At 40.3% G+C, this 21,893-nt stretch overlaps 1 protein-coding gene across 2 annotated transcripts in view; it reads left to right on the plus strand.

Moving 5' to 3' along the window:
* Positions 1 to 9,685: 9,685 nt before the first annotated feature.
* RBBP8 (RB binding protein 8, endonuclease) overlaps positions 9,686 to 21,893 on the plus strand; it is a 72,512-nt gene continuing 60,304 nt past the window's right edge. Inside the window, exons 1-2 of one of the 2 annotated variants that reach the window (XM_055126959.1) lie at positions 9,686 to 9,820; positions 12,652 to 12,854. In XM_055126959.1, the coding sequence (XP_054982934.1) occupies positions 12,746 to 12,854 (109 nt within the window). In that variant the 5' untranslated portion in view covers positions 9,686 to 9,820; positions 12,652 to 12,745. Of the gene's footprint in view, positions 9,821 to 10,356; positions 10,519 to 12,651; positions 12,855 to 21,893 lie in introns of those variants that run through there. The other variant, XM_004606014.2, reaches the window with a different exon arrangement.

A 21,893-nucleotide genomic window follows, 5' to 3' on the forward strand; every position in this document is an offset into this window, starting at 1 on the left:
TTTCATTTATAATTTTCAAATAGAGAAACAGATATCTCATGTTACTCTTTATCTCTTAGTTTGGGTCTTCTATGTAAAGTCTAAATCCTCCAGACCATACAAATTACTTATTTGGGAAGACAATACTGAGAACAGGAGTAAGAGAATAAGTAGAAGGACATGAAAATGAGTGTATTTTGAATTAATCTCTTTACTAGGGGCAAATGGGATTAATTCCAGTATCTTCTTACTTAGAAGCCAGGAAACTGCCCCGCCATCCCACCCCACTGGCCACCAGAGATCAGAGAAAGAGGTATTGACCAACCAAGTCTGACTTCTGTAATCTGGGGGCTGTCACATAGGTTACTTGCCTCACACTTTTGGGTTGTGCTGCTCCATTTCCAAGGCTTCAGACAAGCCCCCAGTGCTGGGAGTCAGGTTGGGGGCTGTCAGATTTCACTTACATCAACCTGATTGCCACTGCAACAGCTGAGCAAGCAGGACTCAAAAGGTATTCAGGTGCATCACCATTAAAGGACAAACTATGAACAAATTGCTTATTATCTACTTCACCAATGCAATTTAAAGTAATATGCTACAACTAAAATGGACTTCTGAAAAAATGAGATGCTTCAAATTTCAAATGGAAAGTGGGGTACTTAGTCTATTTTTCTCTGACTTATTTGATCCATTCCCACAAAACCTGAGATGCACTGAAACTTGATCTTCTGTGAGAAAGGTATTTTCTAATAAACTACATTTCATTTCCTGAATTTGGTTGCCAAATGTTAAAGGTCAAAACAGCAGGAAATGAACAATTAATAAGTACTCTATAAGCATTTTTATATCCAACATTGATTCAAAGTCTTTTCTGTTTAAGTTTATATTGGTAACATTATAGTAAATACAAATTGGCTGCACTGGACCCTCAAGTAACACTTTCCATTATAGTGGAACATGGAATTTTGAATAGTACAAGTTTGTCTTGGATTGTGTCCAAGAGGGTCTGCTTACAAGAACTAATTCATTATAACCTATAACATGATCCTGGAACATGGCTCTAAAGATGTTGGATAAAATCTCTCTAAAATAATTAAAAACAGAAAAGTAAAAACACTTGACTATGTGTTTAATTAAATAAATGTCATCTTTGTTTACTTAACAATAGAAACTTAATGTTTTTAATAAGGAAGAGATGTCTGAATAAAAAGAAACCTGATTAAAAGTGTATCTTCTGATTTAACATAATTAACTTTGAAATAAAAACTGACTCTTGAAAGGTGGCTTAAGGGCCAGAGAGATAGTACAAGGGTTAAGGTATTTGTTTGCCTTGCACGCAAACTGCCAGAGTTCAAGCCCCAGCACCATATATGGTCCCTTGTACTCAGCCAGAAGTGACCCATGAGCAAAGAGTCAGCATTAATCCCTGAGAACCTCAAAGTATGGCCTAAACCCTAAGCTCCCAAAATAGAAAGTCCTAAAACTAATTAATGAATACTAAGAATAAAATAGAAAAATAAAACACAGCATTGGAAATATGAAAAAGTGGTACTATGCACTCACTGCTGAACAAAAGTCCCTCCAATATCAATATTACTTTCAAAAGAAAGATTCAAATATCCTCAGATTTTTTCAGATCTCAGTTCAGATCACATTTAGGACCAAGACTCTTTCTATGGCTTGAACCTGAGTAGTCCCACAAATCGTCGTTAAATAAATCATGGTGGTGGAGCGCTAGTGCGGGGCAGGGGGGACAGAGTTGAGTCGCACTTGGTTGTGCTCATTCAGGGCTTACTCCTGCCTCTGCCCACGGGTCACTCCTGGAGGTGTTCAGGGGACCATATGGTTGCTGGGGATTGTGCAAGGCAATCATCCTACTATCTCTCCAGCCCCAATATGTATTTGCTTCTATTTGTTTTCCAAAGTTTTCTTAAACTTAAATCACCTGTTGTGAAAAGCGAGAGGTGATTTTCTTGTTTTAAAAAGCAAGTATTTTCCTACTGTAATTTTTTTGGGGGGCGGGGGTGCGGGCCATACCCATCAGTACTCAGGAATCATCCCCAAATGCGCTGGAGATTGGATCCAGGCCACCTCCCTGCAGAGCATGTGCTCCGCCTGCTGAGCTCTCTCTCGAGCCCTAAAAAGTGAATAATTTAAACAGAGTCTATTTTTCTAAGGCACAGTTGGAAGAGGGAAAAATTGGGCCAGAAAGATAGTTCAAAGGGATAAGTGAACACTTTGCATGAGAAAAGCACTGGGTCCCAAGCTTGGGACTGCATCTCCCCTGGGGACTGCCATGAGATCCCCAAGCACAGTGTCAGAAGTAGTCCCTGAGTAATCATCACATGTGCTCCTCCCAATCAAACAAAATACTCAGAGCAGGGGAAAATTAAAAAGCAAAAACTTACTTAGTGTTTGAAGATAAACCTGTAATTTATGAGGTAAGAGCACATGAAATACGGACAGCTTTTTGACAGCAGTGAATAAAATTCTTCAATTCAAAGGTGTAAAAATTTTAAGATATGAATAATTTTCAATAGACAAAGAAATGAATATTAAACATGTTTGCTCTTATGAAACTGTCAAGGAATGTTTTAATTAATAATAGACTCCAAGTGCCAGTGACTTCCTCTAATTAACCCTTCATAACATTTTCCATTTATATTACTGCAAATACAGTTCCCAGGGGCTGGAGCGATAGCGCAGTAGGTAGGGCATTCGCCTTACATGCAGCCGACTGGGGTTAGATTCCTCCGTCCCTCTTGGAAAGCCCGGCAAGCTACTGAGAATATCCTGCCCGCATGGCAGAGCCTGGCAAGCTACCCGTGGCGTATTCAATATGCCAAAAACAGTAACAAACAAGTCTCATGGAGACGTTACTAGTGCCCGCTCGAGAAAATCGATGAACAATGGGATGACAGTGATACAATGACAGTTCCCAGAGCCAGAGAGCTAGGACATGGGATATGCAGAGAGCCAAGGTTCAATCCTGATACTGCATATGGTAAGCCAAGCACTGCCAGGAATGGTCCCGAGCACAGAGCCAGGAGTCAGCTCTGGGTGATTTGTCCCCAAACATACATACATATATATATGTATATACATATACGTATGTATATACACATATATAAAAGAAGCTATGGGGATATATATAAGAAGCTATGAGAAATATATATATATATATCTGCTACTATCTTCTATTATAGCATTACACATAAGCCTACAGGACAATAAGATAAAGAACCATATGTAACAGATTAAAAAGGTAGATTAATTTTTCAAGATTTCCAAAATAAAATCCACTTCTCTACTTTAAATAGTCTTGGTGACCACCCAGATTGTCATAACTACAGCAGTTAAGCTCTGGAGTTCCTATAAATGCCAGTGTTAAAGACAAATCTATGGGCTAATTACTTAATAAAATTCCTGGGCTTCATAAACCTGCATGCATGGGTATGCAACACGGCCCAATCTGCCACTGTATTATAAGCAAAAGATCTGGAAGAAATATTCATTGATGATAAATCACTTTGCAATAGTAGATCATTAACATTCTTCATCAGTTTACCATCCTTTAAACCTAAGAAACTGGGCAAGTATAATACATTGCATAGTGCACACAATGCTGTGCATTTTATAGAATTCATTTTTTATGAAGTTTAAGAATAGGTTTTAAATTGGGCATCCTATATAACTAGTAAAACTGAACTCATTGAAGTGAAAGAAAGGAGCTAAGTGTAGGATATTTAAAAACAAAAAGTCTACTTTAGTAATTTTTTTTTCTTTTTGGGTCACACCCAGCGATGCTCAGGGGTCACTCCTGGCTCTGCACTCAGGAATTACCCCTGGCCACTCAGGGGACCATATGGGATGCTGGGAATTGAACCCGGGTCGGCCGTGTGCAAGGCAAACGCCCTACCTGCTGTGCTATCACTCCAGCCCCCTACTTTAGTAATTTATAAAGAAAAATGAAAAGCTGGTATTCTTCCTTAGCCATAGGGGAAATCAAAATAAATCTTCATTATCTAAGGAAGATAAGTTAGTCAGAATAGATGAGGCCAATTTCTCAATTAAAAAAATAATATATAATCTTCCATGCCCATTATAAGTTTAATGATTACCGAAGATTCTCAAAATAAAAATCTGTTATACTAACACCCTCCATGAATGTTAAATATAGTAATACAATTCTAAAACAGTTCAACCAAACTGGAATCTTGGCACTATCAACTCAAATAATAAACATTTGGCACTTGAGGCAAGATCACTAATTGACGTATATATTCCTACCCCCAAACAACACTTAGTAATTACTGTCAACAACTTTTTAAAAAATAAATCAAGGGCTCATTTGACATAAATGTTGACAGTTAACATTATTTTCTTTTGTCTTTTTCCTTCCTTTTATCTCTTTTTTCCTCCTCTTAAAATAATTCTGACCGCCTCACCTCAGTTTATTAGTATTTTGTGTTTATATTAGAAGTGCTGGACAGCATTATGTAAATAATCATAATTACCTACTTTTAAATGCTTTTTCCTCGGCCTACACACACAGGCATTCCATGCAAATAGTGTGAAGGGTTTAATAGACATGAGAAAGCCAACATGAACAGCAGAACTAGCCTTAAGCTTGTAATCAGATAGCCAAGTCTCGTTCCAGCCCCATTATTGTTCTTCAAATACACATATTCTCATGTGTTTATTCAAGATTCATTTATTCATGTTATGGGCTAGGCCTGTGCTGGTCCATGCAGGATCCACTAGCTTCATGTACTTGACCTATAACTAATCTGAGCTGCAATATACTACAAAGGTAAAATAAATAGGATTTTGAAAATAGTACAGAGGAAAAAAATTTCAGGATAATTTTTATATTGCATGTTAAAATATTTTAGGCTAAATAAGTAACTTTCACCTTTTAAAAATATTTTTAAAAATTAGAGTGAGTCTCATCTAGGGTATATAGAATAACAGAGTGGGAGACTAACACCCAAGAATTGTAGAAATAAGTACTAGGAGGTTGACTCCATGGCTTGGAGGCTGGCCTCACATTCTGGGGAAAGGGCAACTCAGAGAAGGGATCACCAACTATAATGTAGTCGAAGGCCATGTGGGGGAAGGGAGTTGCGGGCTGAATGAGGGCTAGAGACTGAGCACAGTGGCCACTCAACACCTTTGTTGCAAACCACAACAGCTAATTAGAGAGAGAGAACAGAAGGGAATGCCCTGCCACAGTGGCAGGGTGGGGTGGGGGGAGATGGGATTGGGGAGGGTGGGAGGGATGCTGTGTTTACTGGTGGTGGAGAATGGGCACTGGTGAAGGGATGGGTTCCCGAGCTTTGTATGAGGGAAGCATGGGCACAAAAGTGTATAAATCTGTGAATGTGCCCTCATGGTGATTCACTAATTAAAAATAAATTAATTAATTTTTAAAAAAAAGGGAATACCCTGCCATAGTGGCAGTGTGGGGTGGGGGGGAGACAGGACTGGGGAGGGGGGGAGGGATGTTGGGTTTACTGGTGGTGGAGAATGAGCACTGGTGAAGGGATGGGTTATCAAACTTTGTAAGGGAGAAACATGAGCACAAAAATGTATAAATCTGTAACTGTACCCTCACGTTGACTCACTAATTAAAAATAAACTATTAAATTAAAAAAAAATTAGAGTGAGAATGGAAAGGAATTGCTAATTCAAGGCAAGGGAATGCAGAAGTCTAGGAATTACCAGGTTAAAAAGCAAAGGAAATTAGAGTTTAGTGAAGGCCATTTAAAGAATTAACTGTTACCCTATGTGATATTGAAACCATGCACTTTTAATCATATCATTTTAATCTGTTGTATGATTTTTCCTTAGCTACTCAGCTTAATAAGCAGATTTCAGAATCAATAATTTAAAAGTGGCTTGAGTTAGAGTAAAGCTGAGTTGTAAAATTCTACAATTATAAGAATTCTAATATTTCTACTATTACTACACAATTTTTATTATTATAGGAAACATGCATTTTAAGCATTTCGCCAGTTTTTAAATCAAGCATCTTATCCAGGAACCTCCCTTAAATGAATTATAGGTATACTAGGATACTAAAATCCCAGCCCTCAAAGTGACAGGACAAGACCTGAGGTAGCTAGAGTCTCAACTTCTGCTGCTTCTTCAGATGGAAGTGCCACCTTTTTCTTATCATATTATGTGACTATAAGTATTGGTTTTCTAAGTATGACTAATTCAAGATGTTTATAAAGTACTGTCCTAAGGCATAACATATGAGAGACCAATTTATGAGTTCAAAGAATGACTATTAAAGTTTTTTCATAAATCTTTGGGTCACAAAAGCAATATACATTTATTACAAAAAAATTAAGGAATACAAAAGGCAAAGTATCTAATTCTACTCTCCAAACATGACAACTGTTTAATAATTTGTAATTCCTTTTGCATTGCCATATTTATTTTTTAAGAAAAATCACAGTAGGGCCAGAGCGATAGCACAGCGGGTAGGGCATTTGCCTTGCACGCGGCCGACCTGGGTTCGATCCCCGGCATCCCATATGATCCCCCCAAGCACCGCCAGGAGTCATTCCTGAGTGAAAAGCCAGGAGTAACCCCTGTGCATCGCTGGGTGTGACCCAAAAAAGCAAAAAAAAAAAAAAAAAAAAAAAATCATAGTAACTATAGAATATAGAAGTGGTCTCAAAGTGGGCACTGTTGTATGATTTTAGGTGATTTCTACTTGTTCATCCTTAAAACTATTTTAAAGTAATAGCAATCATAATTTATTAGCTAGAGGTAGTAATAGGGCTAGCTTTTATTGAACATATGATCTCTACCTGAACATTATACTAGGCAGTTTATATACATTACTCCATCCATTTCTCACAGCACTGTGAGGTCAGTTATTTTCATGCCCATTTTATCATTATCACCATCACTATCATCCTGTTAATCATCGATTTGCTCAAGCTGGTCCAGTAACATCTCCATTCATCCTAGCCCGGAGTTTTTAGCAGCCTCTCTTTATTTGTCCTTCCCAAAAGTGCCACATTAGAGGCTCTTTCAGGGTCAGGTGAATGAGACCCATCATTGTTACTGTATTTGGCATATGAATATATCACAGGGAGCTTGCCAGGCTCTCCCTGCAGGCAGGAAAACTCTCCATAGCTTGCCATGTTCTCTGAGAGAGAACTAGGATATGAGATGCCATGCTGCCTTGAAGCAGCCTCTCAATTCCGGGAGCTTGGTTTTATAGCCTCTGGATGTTGGTCATTGATGGGATTACACAGTGCCGGGGGCAGTTTCTGGGTGTGACCGCCTAGCTACTGAAAAATGGGGGATCTGGGCAGAAGAGGCCCAGTCCCGATTCAAGCAGGCTTGGAGATCTGAGCCCTGGATCCCACACACCTGGGTTCCTCTGCTGGTTCCTTCATGTGGTAGGAAAAAGGAGGTTTAAGAAACCAGTACAAAATTACTCAGAAAGGATAAGAGTAGTCAAACTCAGGACAGCTCGTTTCAAAGCCCATTACTTGTTAAGATGATACACCATTTTTATAGCAATAACTATGGGCTGGAGTGATAGCACAACAGGTAGGATGTTTGCCTTTCGGCCAACCCGGGTTCAATTCCTCCGTCCCTCTCAGAAGCCCGGCAAGCTATCAAGAGTATCCCACCCGCACAGCAGAGCCTGGCAAGCTACCCGTGGTGTATTCAATATGCCAAAAACTGTAACAAGAAGTCTCACAATGGAGATATTACTGTTGCCCATTCGAGCAAATTGATGAACGGGATGACAGTGCTATAGTGCTACCTATATTTATAGTCAACTTTTTTTTTTTTGCTTTGTTTGGTTTGGTTTGACTTTCTTTGGGGGCACACCACACAATGCTCAGGGACTACTCCTAGCTCTATGCTCAGAAATTATTTCTAGCAGTGCTTGGCGACTGTATGTGGTGCCAGGACTGAAACCTGGGTCAGCTGTGTACAGGATAAGTGCCTTACCCACTGTTCTATTTTTTCTGAACAACAGTGAAGACTAAGGTTTAGGAGAATTGTTGTCTGTGTGGGTATGAAAAGTGTTTTAGCACTATGTCAGACTAGGTATAGGCCAGGTCAGACAATGGTACTTTGGAGTATGTTGGTAGTGATGAAAAGAAAGGGGAAAATTTGGGAAACATTTGTGAAATAAGGCTGACATCTTCAGACACAGGTGGCTGAATATGGGGTTTAGGGAGAAGGGATCGAGCATTATTTCTTAGATTCTGGCTTCCATGAATTGAGAAGTCCAGCTGCTGGCAGAGACCGAAAGAACTGGGTATTCTGTTGATAGTTTCTTTTTGGCCATTAAGTACACTGTTCTTTCAATGTAGGGTTCAATGTCAAGCTGATTAAGGATCTTCCCGTTTTTAACAAAAACCTGCTTTTGCATTGTACACATTTATACAAGCGACTGTGCCTCCCATGTTGCATCTAACATGCCACAAGTTATGCCACATGCCATAAGTGTTATGTTCTCTAAAAGTGATAAGAATGCAATCTTAAGGAACATACTGTTCTGTCGAATAAAAAAAAGTTTACTAAGACACCCATCCTTTAAGTCGAAGATGTTGGAGCTCAAGTGATAGTACCACGTGAGTAGGGCGTTTGCCCAGTATGTGGCAACCCAGGTTTGATTTGTGGAATCCCATTCGGTCCCCAGGGCCAAGCAGGAGTGATTCCTGGGTGCAGGGTTAGGAGTAACCCTGGAGCACTGCCAGGTGTGCAGCCACCCCCCAAAATAAAGACGGGGATGAGTGGAAAAAATACTTTGTCATCTCCACGGGATTGGAAAATACTAAATGATTTAGAAGTCTATCTTCTTACCTTTTGGGCTTGGGGGCCACATCTGACTATACTCAGAGCTTATTCCTGGCTCAGCGCTGGCAAGGCTAGGACACCCATAGAGTACCAGTGTTCATGTTCAGGGTCTGTCGCGTGCAAAGCAAGCGCCTTGACCAATGTGCCACCTTTCCGGTATTTTAGATTTATTCTAAATTCTATGCACACTTTACATGTTCTAATGACCTATAAATGCTTTTAGAAATCAGGATTTAGGGGCTGGAGTGATAGCACAGCGGGTAGGGCGTTTGCCTTGCACGTGGCAGACCCAGGTTCGAATCCCAGCATCCCATATGGTCCCCCGAGCACTGCCAGGAGTAATTCCTGAGTGCATGAGCCAGGAGTAACCTCTGTGCATCACCGGGTGTGACCCAAAAAAGCAAAAAAAAAAGCAAAAAAAAGAAATCAGGATTTAAAAGAATATCATCACGGTTTTAGTATTATGAACACCCTCAGGCAGAGTTGATTTTAACAATAATAAAATAACAATAACAATAACAATAATAATAATAAAGTCCCAACCAATACTTCTGATTTCATTTCAGGTGGGTCTGAGATTTTCCATTTAAACCTCAGCAAAAACACACCTGGCTTTGCGGCACTGGCCGGACCGCTGCCCGTCCGGGAAGGACCCTCACGGGGCCGGGGCGACCAGCGACAGGGCAGCCGCTCACGTTAGCTGAGGTGTCCACTCCCCATCCGTCCACTCCCCCACCCCCAGGCCCCTCGGTGCAGCCACGCCCCCCTGCCAGCCCTGAAACGCGCCGAAGTCAGTCGGACACAGGGAAGACGCCCCGCCGACGCCTCCTCTCCTTCCGGCGCCTGAGCCAGGGGCCAGCGCCGCCGAGCTCCCGCGTGACGTCGCGCGGCCGCGGGCGGGGCGGGTCCGGCCGGCCGCCGCGGGGCCCTCCCCGCCCTGGGAGAGCGCGGGCTGCCCCGAGGGGGAGGCTCCCGCGAGCCGGCGCTCTAGGAAGCGGTGAGTGGGGGCGGCGGCTGGCCACCGCTTTAGCGCTGGGTTTTAGCGGCCACTTCCGGCCTGGCGCGGCGGGCAGTGGGAAGGCGCTCGGCGTCGGGGTGAGAGGCGTCGCCTGAGCCTCGGGGCTGTTGCCCGCTGGCAGCCCGGAAGTGGAACGGGCGCTCGCGAGCGCGCGGCCCGAAGCTGACCGGGCCTCCCGCCCGCTCCGAGCCTCTTCGCCCCCTCCCCGCCCGCCGCGCGCATGCGCCCACGCCTCTCCGGCGCCGCTTGGCGTTTCCCGCGCAGTCGTGCTGTGGGCTTTGGCCGGTCGGGGTGCAGCAGCGGCGCGCCGGACTAGGGGCTTGGGCGCAAGGCGTGAGCTAGGGGCGCTGAGCCCCTGCGTGGGGTGCTAGAAGGCCCCCATCAGCGGAGTCCCCAGTCAGCCCCCGAGCGACTCCAGGCGCGGTTTCTCGCCGTGTTTGTGTGTGTGTGTGTGTGTGTGTGTGTGTGTGTGTGTGTGTGTGTGTGTGTTTGTGGAAAAGACGTGCATTTAGGCAGTGAGGAAACATTCTGGGTAGCTCCGAGGCGTTTTTCCCTGCGCGGGAGGCTTAAAAACGTGTTAGTCCAGACCCCGTGAGCCCAGACAGCGATCGGAGGCGGCAAGTCGTGCGTTTCAGAGAAACCCCGACGCGTCGGCGTGCGCCGAGTAACGGTCCAAGGTCAGAGAGAGAGATTGGCGCCGGGGGGCGGGCGGCCGGGGGCCGGGGGAGCCAGAGTCGGTCGGTGTCCGGGGAGTCTCGGCTCCTGTGAGTCCGCGCCCTCATCCTCTCGTCAGCCCTTGACTCAAACGCCGGGTGTAGATTACTTAAAGGGTGCATCAGTGGTTTGAAACTTGATAGGGAATTTTGTACTAATTCAAGTTAGTAAATGATCGTGGAACTTTGTTGTTTTGTGTTTGGGACCGCACCCGGCAGTGCTCAGGGCTGTCTAAAGGGATTAGAGTCCCTCACCACCACCGAGGTAGAGTCCCTCCACCCTTTCCTGCCCAGATAACACTCTAGTGGCTGTATCCCGGGATGCTTTACCCAGGGGGAGGGGCGTCTAATCCCTTGTGCAGTTTAACTTTAGTAAAACTATTTGGGCAGTGGGAGGGTGTTGAATTGTTTTGTTGCTCAGTGGCATCACAGAATTTAGGTTCCATCTCTGATAGGGTTATGTCCCAGCTGTGTGAACTTGCTCAAGTGTCTAAAGTTTATTATAGAGTTCTGAAGATAAACTCAAATAGTAAATATAAAACAACAAAATTGCCTGATGTGTAGTTGACAGTGAAGGATGGCTCTTATCGACAGTTTTATTGGCCATTGACTTACCTTTTAGGGTTCAAAATCATTACAAGCCTCATTTGAAATAAAGCTATACTGGTGCAATACCCTTAATCCCAGTTTTTTTTTTTTTTTTAAATGCATTATCAGCTCACACCCAGTTTTGTTTAGGGCTGACTCTAGGCTTTACACCCAGTGATCACTTCCAGGAATGACACCTGGAGGAACCAGTGTGGTGCCAGGGATCAAACCCAGTTGGCTGCATGCAAGGCCAGTGCCCTACCTACTGTATGTATTGCTGACTCCCATTAACTGGAATAGATTAAGGGAATTTCAGAGATAATAAACCAAGATGTTACAAGAAGCTACTATACACTCACTGTTGCAATTTCACACCTCTTTAAGATACGGTTACATTGCATTCAGCACCAAAATATAGTTCCTCTCCACCATACTCCTTGGACCTTCTCACATCTCAATGCCCAGTTTTTCTCACTCCTCTCTAGACCTCAGTACTGCTGAGCCCAAGACTTTGTTTTTTTTCTTGCCTTTCCTTCCTGTTGCTGCTTCATACCCACATATGAATGAGATCATCAAGTATTTTTTTTTCTCCTTCTGACTTACTTTGCTTAATTGACCCCCCCTCCAGTCCCATCATATTGTCCTCAAAGGCCTTATTTCATCTTATAGGAAAGTCATATTTTCTTGTGTGTATACCACATCTTCTACACATCCACTCAGCTATCTTTGGTTCCTGAGTTGTTTCCATATAATGACTATTGTAAATAGCACAGCAATGAGCATAAATGTTCTTTCAAATTAGTGTTTTAATGCTCTTCAGATGTTAAGTACTAAAGAGTTTAATATGTGGTAGTCCTATATTTAATATTTTTAGAAACTTTCATACTGTTTTCCACAGATGCTCGACAAAGTTACATTTTACTTAGAATGTATGAGTGCTCCTTTTTTTCTGCATAATTCTTTCCCAGCTTCACTTGCTGTTTCTGGCCATTTTTTGATGTAAAGTGTGTGCGCCAGCAGGAGTGGAGGAGCAGTGGGGCCAGGTGTTGCACCACATCATGATGATGTTTAGAGCTTATTCCTGGCTCTCTGCTCAGGGTCAGTCCTAGCAGTAGTGAGGGAACTATATGCAGTGCCAGGGATCACACCCAAGTTTGCTGCATGCAAGAAAAGCACCTTACCTGCTGTCCAGCCTGATATAAGCCAGTCTAAGTGGTGACAGGTGAAAAACTTCTTGCTTGATTTGCATTTCCCTGATGGTAAGAGATAATGTGCTTTTTAGCCATCTTTATGTCTTTGGGAAAATGCTGATTCAGTTTTCCCTATGTTTTGATGGGGTTGTTTATTTGTTAAGTGTTAATAGAAGTCTAATAAAAGTATTTTATTAGTTACTGATTGTAGCCAAAGAAGGAAAACTTTTACTGGTAGACTTAAAGTCGTAAGTCATCCTAGCTTCATATTACATAAATATAAACGCAAAATGTATTTATATTTTGCACTGTCTTTCAGGTATTTCAACTGTTCAGAGACAACTTCATACATATAATGTACCCAGAAATGACCAGAGAACATTAGGGAAAGAAAGTGGAGTATATTAAGCAAGATGAACTTTTCTGGAAGCAGTTGTGGAAGCCCTACTTCTGCAGCTGTATCTAATGACTTTAAGGAACTGTGGACAAAATTAAAGGAGTACCATGATAAGGAAGTACAAGGTAAAATGTTACTCAAAAACTTACATAAGTCATATCTTAATACCAAGATGTTAATATCTTACTTTTGCATGACAGTAATAATTCACTTTGAATGATAGCAAATCTCATTTTTCAGAAATGTTTTGCTATTATAGTTTTATCTGATTTATTTTTATGATTAAGTTGTTCTTTTGCTGCAGACAGCAGGATGTGGTAGTTGTGCAACTTGTATTGATATGTATGGTGTACTGGGAAGAGCCAAAAAATTGTTGGCTGAAGACCTGAATTTGAATTCTGATTTAATGGACCTATATGCTCTGTGATTTCAGCAAAGTTATATAGCCTCTAAACTAAAATTTCCTTCTTCAGACTTTGCACAGGATTATTTGTAAAAGTTAAAAAATGACCCAACTCATTCTGCCAGTGTTAGCAAGCCCTCAGATTCCTTATAAAGCATTTGAAAAGATACCTGGCAGAGAGTAAATAATACCAGTATTAGCTGTTGCTGTCTTTGTGAAGCAGCAGTTACGTATATTATCAGTGCCATAAGGACTAATGGAGATAGGTGAAGCTATGTGAGACCTTCATATCAGATCAGACTCTCACAGAGGACTAGAATTGCTGAGTCAAAACCTATCAGAATTTCAAATATCGTGATATATAATAAAATAGTATTTTAGGCTAGTGTTTATAGAAATAGATAACAAAACAGGCACATAAACATCCATACTACACAAATCATAATTCATAAACAATGACTGAAATTAAAATTGATTTTTTTTTAAACTTTTGGGCCACACCCATCTGTGCTCAGGGCTTACTTTTTGGCTTTGTGCTCAGGGATCATTCCTGGTTGACTCAGGGTGACTGTATGGTGTGCTGGGAATTAAAACCGGGGTTGGCCGCATGTAAGCCAAGTGTCCTACCTCCTGTACTATTGCTTTGTCCTGTATCACTATCTTTTTAACTTTTATCTTCATGCCATAGTATTGTTTTATACATATAAATATTTTTCTTAATTATATATCTATGCATTTTACTTTTGCTGCTGTTTATTACATTTTTAAAATAATACTACTAATATTATTTTATACTTCCAATGTTACTACACCATGTCCATTACCAGAATGCCAGGATCCCTCCACCATTATCTCTATATCCTCCTTCCAACCCCTGCTTTAGCTTCTGCAGATCACAGATCCCTTGGCCGTATTACAGGGTTTGTTTCCATTAGGCATTGTCTTAATCAAATGAGACAAACCTATTTGTCTTTTTCTTTCAGACTGACTTCACTTAGCATCCTTCACTTTCATTAAAGTTGCAACAAATTTAAAAGTTTTATTTGGCTGGCAAGATAGTATAGTGCAAATGAAAAATTATCTCTGTCGCATACATTCAATAGGTAACTTCTTTGTTACCTTTTCTGTGTTCATTCATTCTGTTTATTCCCGTGTTCTTTTCTAAATTTAAGATTTTGTGTTTTGGATATTACCCGTTAACTTTTATCAGTACACAACCAGTCTTATATTTCACATATTCATCTATCCTTCTTTCACTTGTTGCCTCTGACAAGTGATGTCATTTTTTTATACCTAAGGTATTTTTCTCCAGTATTCCTTTTAACAAGAAGTGCCTTTATCACACTAGCAAAACATATTCTTTAATAGTATTTAATAATACATTCTAGGTATTAATGTTCAAATCTCCCCAGTTATCTAAGACATCTTTTTATAATTGGTTTGTTCAAAAACACATCTTCACATCACATTTGATAACAGTCTTATTGATAGCTTTCGGAATAATTTTTTTTTAATTTATTTATTTTTAATTAGAGAATCACCGTGAGGGTACAGTTACAGATTTATACACTTTTGTGCTTATACTTCCCTCATACAAAGTTCGGGAACCCATCCCTTCACCAGTGCCCATTCTCCACCACCCGTAAACCCAGCGTCCCTCCCACCCTCCCCAATCCCATCTCCCCCCCACCCCACCCTGCCACTGTGGCAAGGCATTCCCTTCTGTTCTCTCTCTCTAATTAGCTGTTGTGGTTTGCAATAAAGGTGTTGAGTGGCCGCTGTGCTCAGTCTCTAGCCCTCATTCAGCCCGCAACTCCCTTCCCCCACATGGCCTTCGACTACATTATAGTTGGTGATCCCTTCTCTGAGTTGCCCTTTCCCCAGAATGTGAGGCCAGCCTCCAAGCCATGGAGTCAACCTCCTGGTACTTATTTCTACAGTTCTTGGGTGTTAGTCTCCCACTCTGTTATTCTATATACCATAGATGAGTGCAATCTTTCTATGTCTGTCTCTCTCTTTCTGACTCATTTCACTCAGCATGAAACTTTTCATGCCCATCCACTTAACTACAAAATTCTTGACCTCCTTTTTTCTAACCGCTGCATAGTATTCCATTGTATAGATGTACCAAAGTTTCCTCAACTAGTCATCGCTTTCGGAATAATTTTAATTAGTATTTCTCTTATTAAAGGGAATAAATCTTAGATTATGTTGAAAGGTGATTTATATTTCTTTTGTCAGTTATTTATTGATTTTTATTTTTATTTATTTATTTATTTATTTTTGCTTTTTGGGTCACACCCAGCAATGCTCAGGGGTTACTCCTGGCTCTGCACTCAGGAATTACTCCTGGCAGTGCTTGGGGGACCATATGGGATGCTGGGAATCGAACCCAGGTCTGCTGCGTGCAAGGCAAATGCCCTACCTGCTGTGCTATCACTCCAGCCCCTGTTTATTGATTTTTAAAGGGATCCTTTTTTTTTTTTTTTTGCGTTTTGGGTCACACCCAGCGATGCTCAGGGGCTACTCCTGGCTTTGCACTCAGGAATTACTCCTGGCGGTGCTTGGGGGGACCATATGGGATGCCGGGGATTGAACCCGGGTCGGCCACGTGCAAGGCAAACGCTACCTGCTGTGCTATCGCTCCGGCCCCAAAGGGATCTTTTCTCTATTTAATTTCTAGTGGTCACTTGGAATTAAAATAGGGACGCCAGTTGTAAGAAATCACGCAACCTGGAGATTCTTCTTGCAGCGATTTATTCAGAGACCTTCTCATGCAAAACGGGAAAGAAGAGGAACGAGGGATGAACGAGGAGGAACCCGGAGGAACCCCCTAGCTAGGCAGCTTCCCTCCTTATATACCCCTCGCTGCTTGCTTACGCCCGAGTGTCTGCATCTGAATAGACTAGTTACAGCTCGTGGCGTGACAAGACATCCTGATTCCTTATCAGGTATTGTGTACGAAGCACGGTGCAATTAACAAGAAACAGGTGTCCACGAAGCACGGTCCCGTGAAGGCTCTCCACAGTAGCTGAGCTGAAATATTTTTAAAAATAGGAATTCAGGTCCAGAGAGATAGTTCAATAGGTCATCATATATTTTGCAAGCAGGAAGCCCAGCTTTTTGAACCTCAGCACTACATGCTCTCCAAGCATTGCTTCAAGCAACCCCTGGGCATCACCATTGAGACCTACCCCCAAAACCAAAGGATTTAGGAACTCAATTTTTCTATTCTGATTTTGTTTTGGTTGTGGGGAAGGGTGACATATTTACTGAGTATTTGCTCTGCATCTGGCAGTACTCAGGTTCTGCTCCCAACTTGGTATTCAGGGGTCAACCGTAGTAATGCTCAGGGAACTATACCATGCTTGGTATCAAACTTGGGACCCCTGAATTGCAAAGTACGTACGCTAGCCTGTTGAGCTTACTCTCTGGCCCTGTTCTAATTTTAAAGTAAACTGTGATTGTGGTAATGTCTGGGACAGCTATGAGTATTTTGTATTAGTGTTCATATGAAACAGTACTATTTTCCATCAGAGTGTTTAGTATAAATCATTGAGGGAGGATTTTCAGTTTTAGTGTTGACTTACCATACTAGAAAGGTAGTAGTTGGCTAAGGATTCCATTTTATGGTGACAAGTATCAAAATATAAACACTATATTTTTTTTTTTACTTTTTTAGGACAATATGCCATATTTATCACATTATAGAATGTAAAGTTCAAATAATACAGTGTAGATAATTCTTGGAAATTCTGTACTCCTAGGAACTAAAGTGATAGTACAGCAGCCTTCCCAAGTTTGATCCCTGACATCTCATATGGTCCCCTGAGCTCTCCAGGAGTGATTCTTTAGTGTAGAGCCAGTAATAATCCCTGAGCACTGCTGGGTATAGCCCCAGAAATTAATAGAAAAAAAAAAACTTTGTATTCCTCATTACTGTGCTTAACATTCTCCTAAAAGAGTTTTGTCTAAAAAGCTTGAAGAGATGTATAACAAATTGTATAAATTGTAAACGAAGTATACAGTTATATAATTGTTGGTTATATAGTTAATGGACATTTGCTTTATGAATAATAAGTACTGGAAATATTTTGAAACTGATGATAGAAGATAATCTCTGGTACATTATGATATATTGATCACAAACTTGTATCACTTATATCACTTGCCATCCCGTTGATCTTTGATTTGTTCAAGCAGTAACACACACTACTTTTTCTAATTTTTAAATCAATGTTTTTTAAGATATTTCATGGCTAGATACTATATTTTTAAAAAATTTTATTTAGGTTTTGTGCCGCACCTAGTGTTTCTCAGGACTTACTCTTGACTCTGCACTCAAGGATCACTCCTGGTGGGGTTCTGGGGGCCATCTGGAGTGCTGGGAATTGAATCTGGGCACCCTAACCCTCTATATTATCTTTCCATACCCCCTCCCTTCTTATGTGGGGGGGCAGGCACACCTTGTGCTCAGGGCTTAGTCCTGCCTGGCTTTGCACTCCTGGCAAGGTCAGGGGCTCATATGTAGTGCCAAGGATCATACCTCAGTTAGCCACGTGCAAGGCAAATGCTCTACCTGCTATACTTTCTTTCTGGCCCCATCCATCCCTTTAAAAATATAATAATTTTTTTAAAAAATTGGTATAGGGGCTGGAGTGATAGCACAGCAGGTAGGGTGTTTGCCTTGCACGCGGCCGACCAGGGTTCAATTCCCAGCATCCCATATGGTCCCCTGAGCACCGCCAGGAATAATTCCTGAGTTCAGAGCCAGGAGTAACCCCTGTGCATCGCCAGGTGTGACCCAAAAGCAAAAAAAAAAAAAAAAAAGGTATATTATTATAAAACATTTAGTTGATTTATAAAACATTTTAAAGTATTGTCAATATGTTCCATGTAGCTTTGTATAAAATTAGATCCTCTGACTGTGTGATAACATCAAAGACATGCCTAAAAGGTACTTAACCCCTTTTTAAGATGGGGAATCCTCTTGGGGAAACCAGTATAAGAGAATATTTGAAAGACATCAAACATGGACTTGTCTGGACTTTGCAGGTTTTCAAGTACATATTGGAATCAAACTTGACTCATCAGTTAATAAAAAAAAATGTTATGAGTGGTAGTACTTGAGATATATAATTGTTGCATAGGTATTATGACAGGCATGTAGCCATGGGATCTTCACAATATGTACATATGCTATTATTTTTTTTTTTGCATTTGACCAAAACATCATAGAATGATAGCAGAAGCATGCTGTGTAAAACATAGTAATTACACTGTTCACAGGAATATGGTAAGCTATATGCATTTCTTTTAAAACTTGGGAAGAATAAGTCAAGGCTAATTTTTGTTGAGCAGAAATATGCAAACCGACCCATTTTTATTGAAATTTTTTGGATATGTTTGTTACTGAGGTATTTCCTCACCCCACCCCCAACCCCTGGTGGAAGAGGGGCCTTCCAATTTTTGCCATTGGGCCCAAGAGCCACTCCTGAAGGTACTCAGTTAGTTGATGTGACATTTAATTCAAAGAGTTCTGGGGGCAATCAGGGCTATATCTGGTGGTTCTGGAGACTATTTGGTTCCAGGATTGAACTAGTGGCCTCCTCAGACCAGATATATACTCCAGCCCTTTGAACTGTCTCCGCTATGCTGTGATTTGGGCTTTGGGGGTCCACACCTGCTGGTGCCCAGAGACAACTACTGGCTCTCTGCTTCAAAGGTGGCTCCTGGCAGTGCTCAAGGACCCATGCATTACTGGATATTGAACCCATGTCTCCTGCATGCAAAGCATGTGCTCAGACCATTGAGCTCTCCCTGGCCTGTGACCAACCTGAGTTTTCATATCTCTTATCTACAGGTTAATTGTACCCTTTTATAACTATACATTTTGTATATTATGTTTCTTTTGTGACATAGTATTAGGGTTAAACACAAATTGTTACTGATATGTTATCTATGATTTTTAATTTGGAGTTAACAAATTATGATACAATTTTATAGACATTTTGTCTTTAAATTTCAAAAATAATGAGTATGTGGATATAATCTTTCTGCCTTTTAAGAGCTCTTTCATTATCATCATTAAAAGCATAGATAATCTAATAGAATTTATAATATTTTCAGAATGTTGTCACTTTAATATCTCTTATCTGTGCCAGGTTCTGCCATTAACATCTCTTGTTATAATATTTTCTGTTTGGTAAATATGGCCATCAGTTTCATAAAAATACGGGCAGCTTTTTTAGACAATTGGAACTCCTTTGAAGATATGGCAAAGTATAAAGTTCCTAATATGATAGGATACTTGTTAATTACTTATTTAGTTTTATATTGGTTCATTTTCTTTCTTTTTTTTTCTGTTTTTGTTTTGCTTTTGTTTTGGGGCCACCTAGCAGTGCTCAGGACTTGCTCCTGGCTCTGTAGGATCACTCCTGGTTGGCTCAGGGGACCACACCTGGCACAGCTGCATGCAAAGCAAGTACCTTGCTTGTCACTCTAGAATCTCATTTTCTTTTTTTTTAATTAGAAATATATTTTTATTTTTATTATTTATTTATTTTCATTTTTTAATTGAGTCACCGTGAGAACAGTTACAGGGCTTTTAGGATCGAGTCTCAATCATACTATGCTCAAACACCCATCTCTTCACCAGTGCACAAGAACCTCATTTTCTTTTAATTTAACTTTTATATATTCATTTAATATTGATTTTAAGGTCACACCCAACAGTATTCAGTGCTTTAACCTGGTAGTGCTTAAGGAAACATTTGTGGTACTGGGGATTGAGCCAGGTCCAGCTGTGTGCAAGGCAAAGGCCTTAACTCCTGTGCTATCTTACTGTAAACTCCCTGTCAGAAATTCCAAAATGTGGATCTGGATCAGGGCGATAGTTCAAAGAGCTGAGATCATACTTTGCTTATGGGAAGTTCATGTTTGGTCACTGGCACCACATGTGACCAGAGGGTCACCAGAAGTAACCCTTCAAGCACGGAGTACAGAGTCACTCCTGAGCACTACCAGATGTGGCCTAAACAAAACAAAATAAAATTCCAAAAATATATTATAATTGTTAAGATTACATTAATTTATACTGAAGTGGAATTGCATGTAACTTTTAATCCATCTGTATGCCACTAATTGTTAAAAACATAGTCACATCTATCATCTTTCCATTTACATTAAAATCTGTAAATTCAGTAAAATCCACAAAAATTAATTTAAAAGTTTTCAGAAAATAAATCTTAAGAACAGACTAAGCATACCTTAAGTATGGTTGAAAATCATAAAAATACTTTTTGCTTGGAATTAATTTTGTAGGCAATTTCAGAAATAGTAATTTTTGCATAAGTTAAATAACTTGAGCTCTGTCTGTGAAGCCACTGTTTGTTAAGAAAGTTATTACTACACTTATAATTTGTATTTCAAAGCCATAATTTAAAGTAACAATACATATGTATTATTTGTTCTAGATAACTAAAATAAGTGAAAAATCAACTAATTTTTATTTATAAAAAATGAATTTTTGCCTTGTATCTGAATAAATTTTTTTCCCATATGTTATAATTATGTATATAGTTCCTTACTTGTTTTGTTTTTTCCAGATTTTGTATATGAGTTGGTAGAGGGTTAGTTGTAATATAGTGCTTAGGTTTTTTGGGTGCTCTTTCTTCAGTAGTTGTCTCAAGTTGCCAGTGTTACAATCTCAAATACTTTGCTGAGCAGGCTACCTGTTCATACAGGAGCTGCATTGTTGTATAGCCTCATTCCTTCCTATGGGTGTGGAGCAGGATTAAAGCACACTTTATAGGGGTTCTAATTGTAGATGCCTAATTGACTTGATGAATAGTAAATGCTAAAATTTAAACACACACACATATACACATAAACCTGTTTCAGGGCTGATCTGCATGACAGAACAAATGCCTCACAGGTGTTGAATGCTTGCAAGATAAAAGACTAGTCTTTCCATATTTCCCAAGAATTTTCTTTTGAAGTTTATATGGATTTTCTATCTCATTGTTTCTTTTCTTAAAGTGGTTCATGGCAAGAATCCATTTTATCTTTGGCTGCACTTTTCATTTCTAAGGGTATCCCTAAGTTTTCGAAGTTCACCAGAAGTAAAAACAAGAAAAATCTGTCAACAAGTACATTTTCATGCACTTTGGGAAGGGAAAAAGCAAAATACTTCTGAATCTGATCTTTGTCTTAGTTGGGTCATAAGTTCTTAATTATTTAAAAATGAGTTGATGCTTTGTTCTTTCAAGTTTTCATGAGTTTGCCATCATTACCTAAAAAAGAAAAAGAAAATCTTCTTAGCTAGAGATATGAGTAGTAGAAAATTGTAACAGTTTGTATTCTTAATAGCAAAAGTGTTTCCCCTTCATTTTGTTTTTGAATATAGCCATTTTGTTAATCTTATGGTGAATTCTTTTTCTTCTTTTTTTTTTTGCTTATTTTTAGCTAATTATAGATTCACAAATAGTTATAAAAAACAGTATAAAGAGAATTGATTTGATATACCTTCTACTCAAAGTAGCATCATGTATAACTGTAGTATAATATTACAACCATGAAATTGGGATTAATACAGTCTGCCAGACTTGTTCAGAGACCACCAATTTTACCTGCATGTACAAGTGTAGCATGCACTAATATGTGTATTTAGTTCTGTACAGTTAAATCATATGTATAAATTTACCAGCGATCCCTCATGCCATCATTTAAGGCCCCAGCCACCTTTCTCCCACCCCAGTTC

Source organism: Sorex araneus, chromosome 2 (assembly GCF_027595985.1).
Source record: "Sorex araneus isolate mSorAra2 chromosome 2, mSorAra2.pri, whole genome shotgun sequence".
NCBI classification, from domain to species: domain Eukaryota; kingdom Metazoa; phylum Chordata; class Mammalia; order Eulipotyphla; family Soricidae; genus Sorex; species Sorex araneus.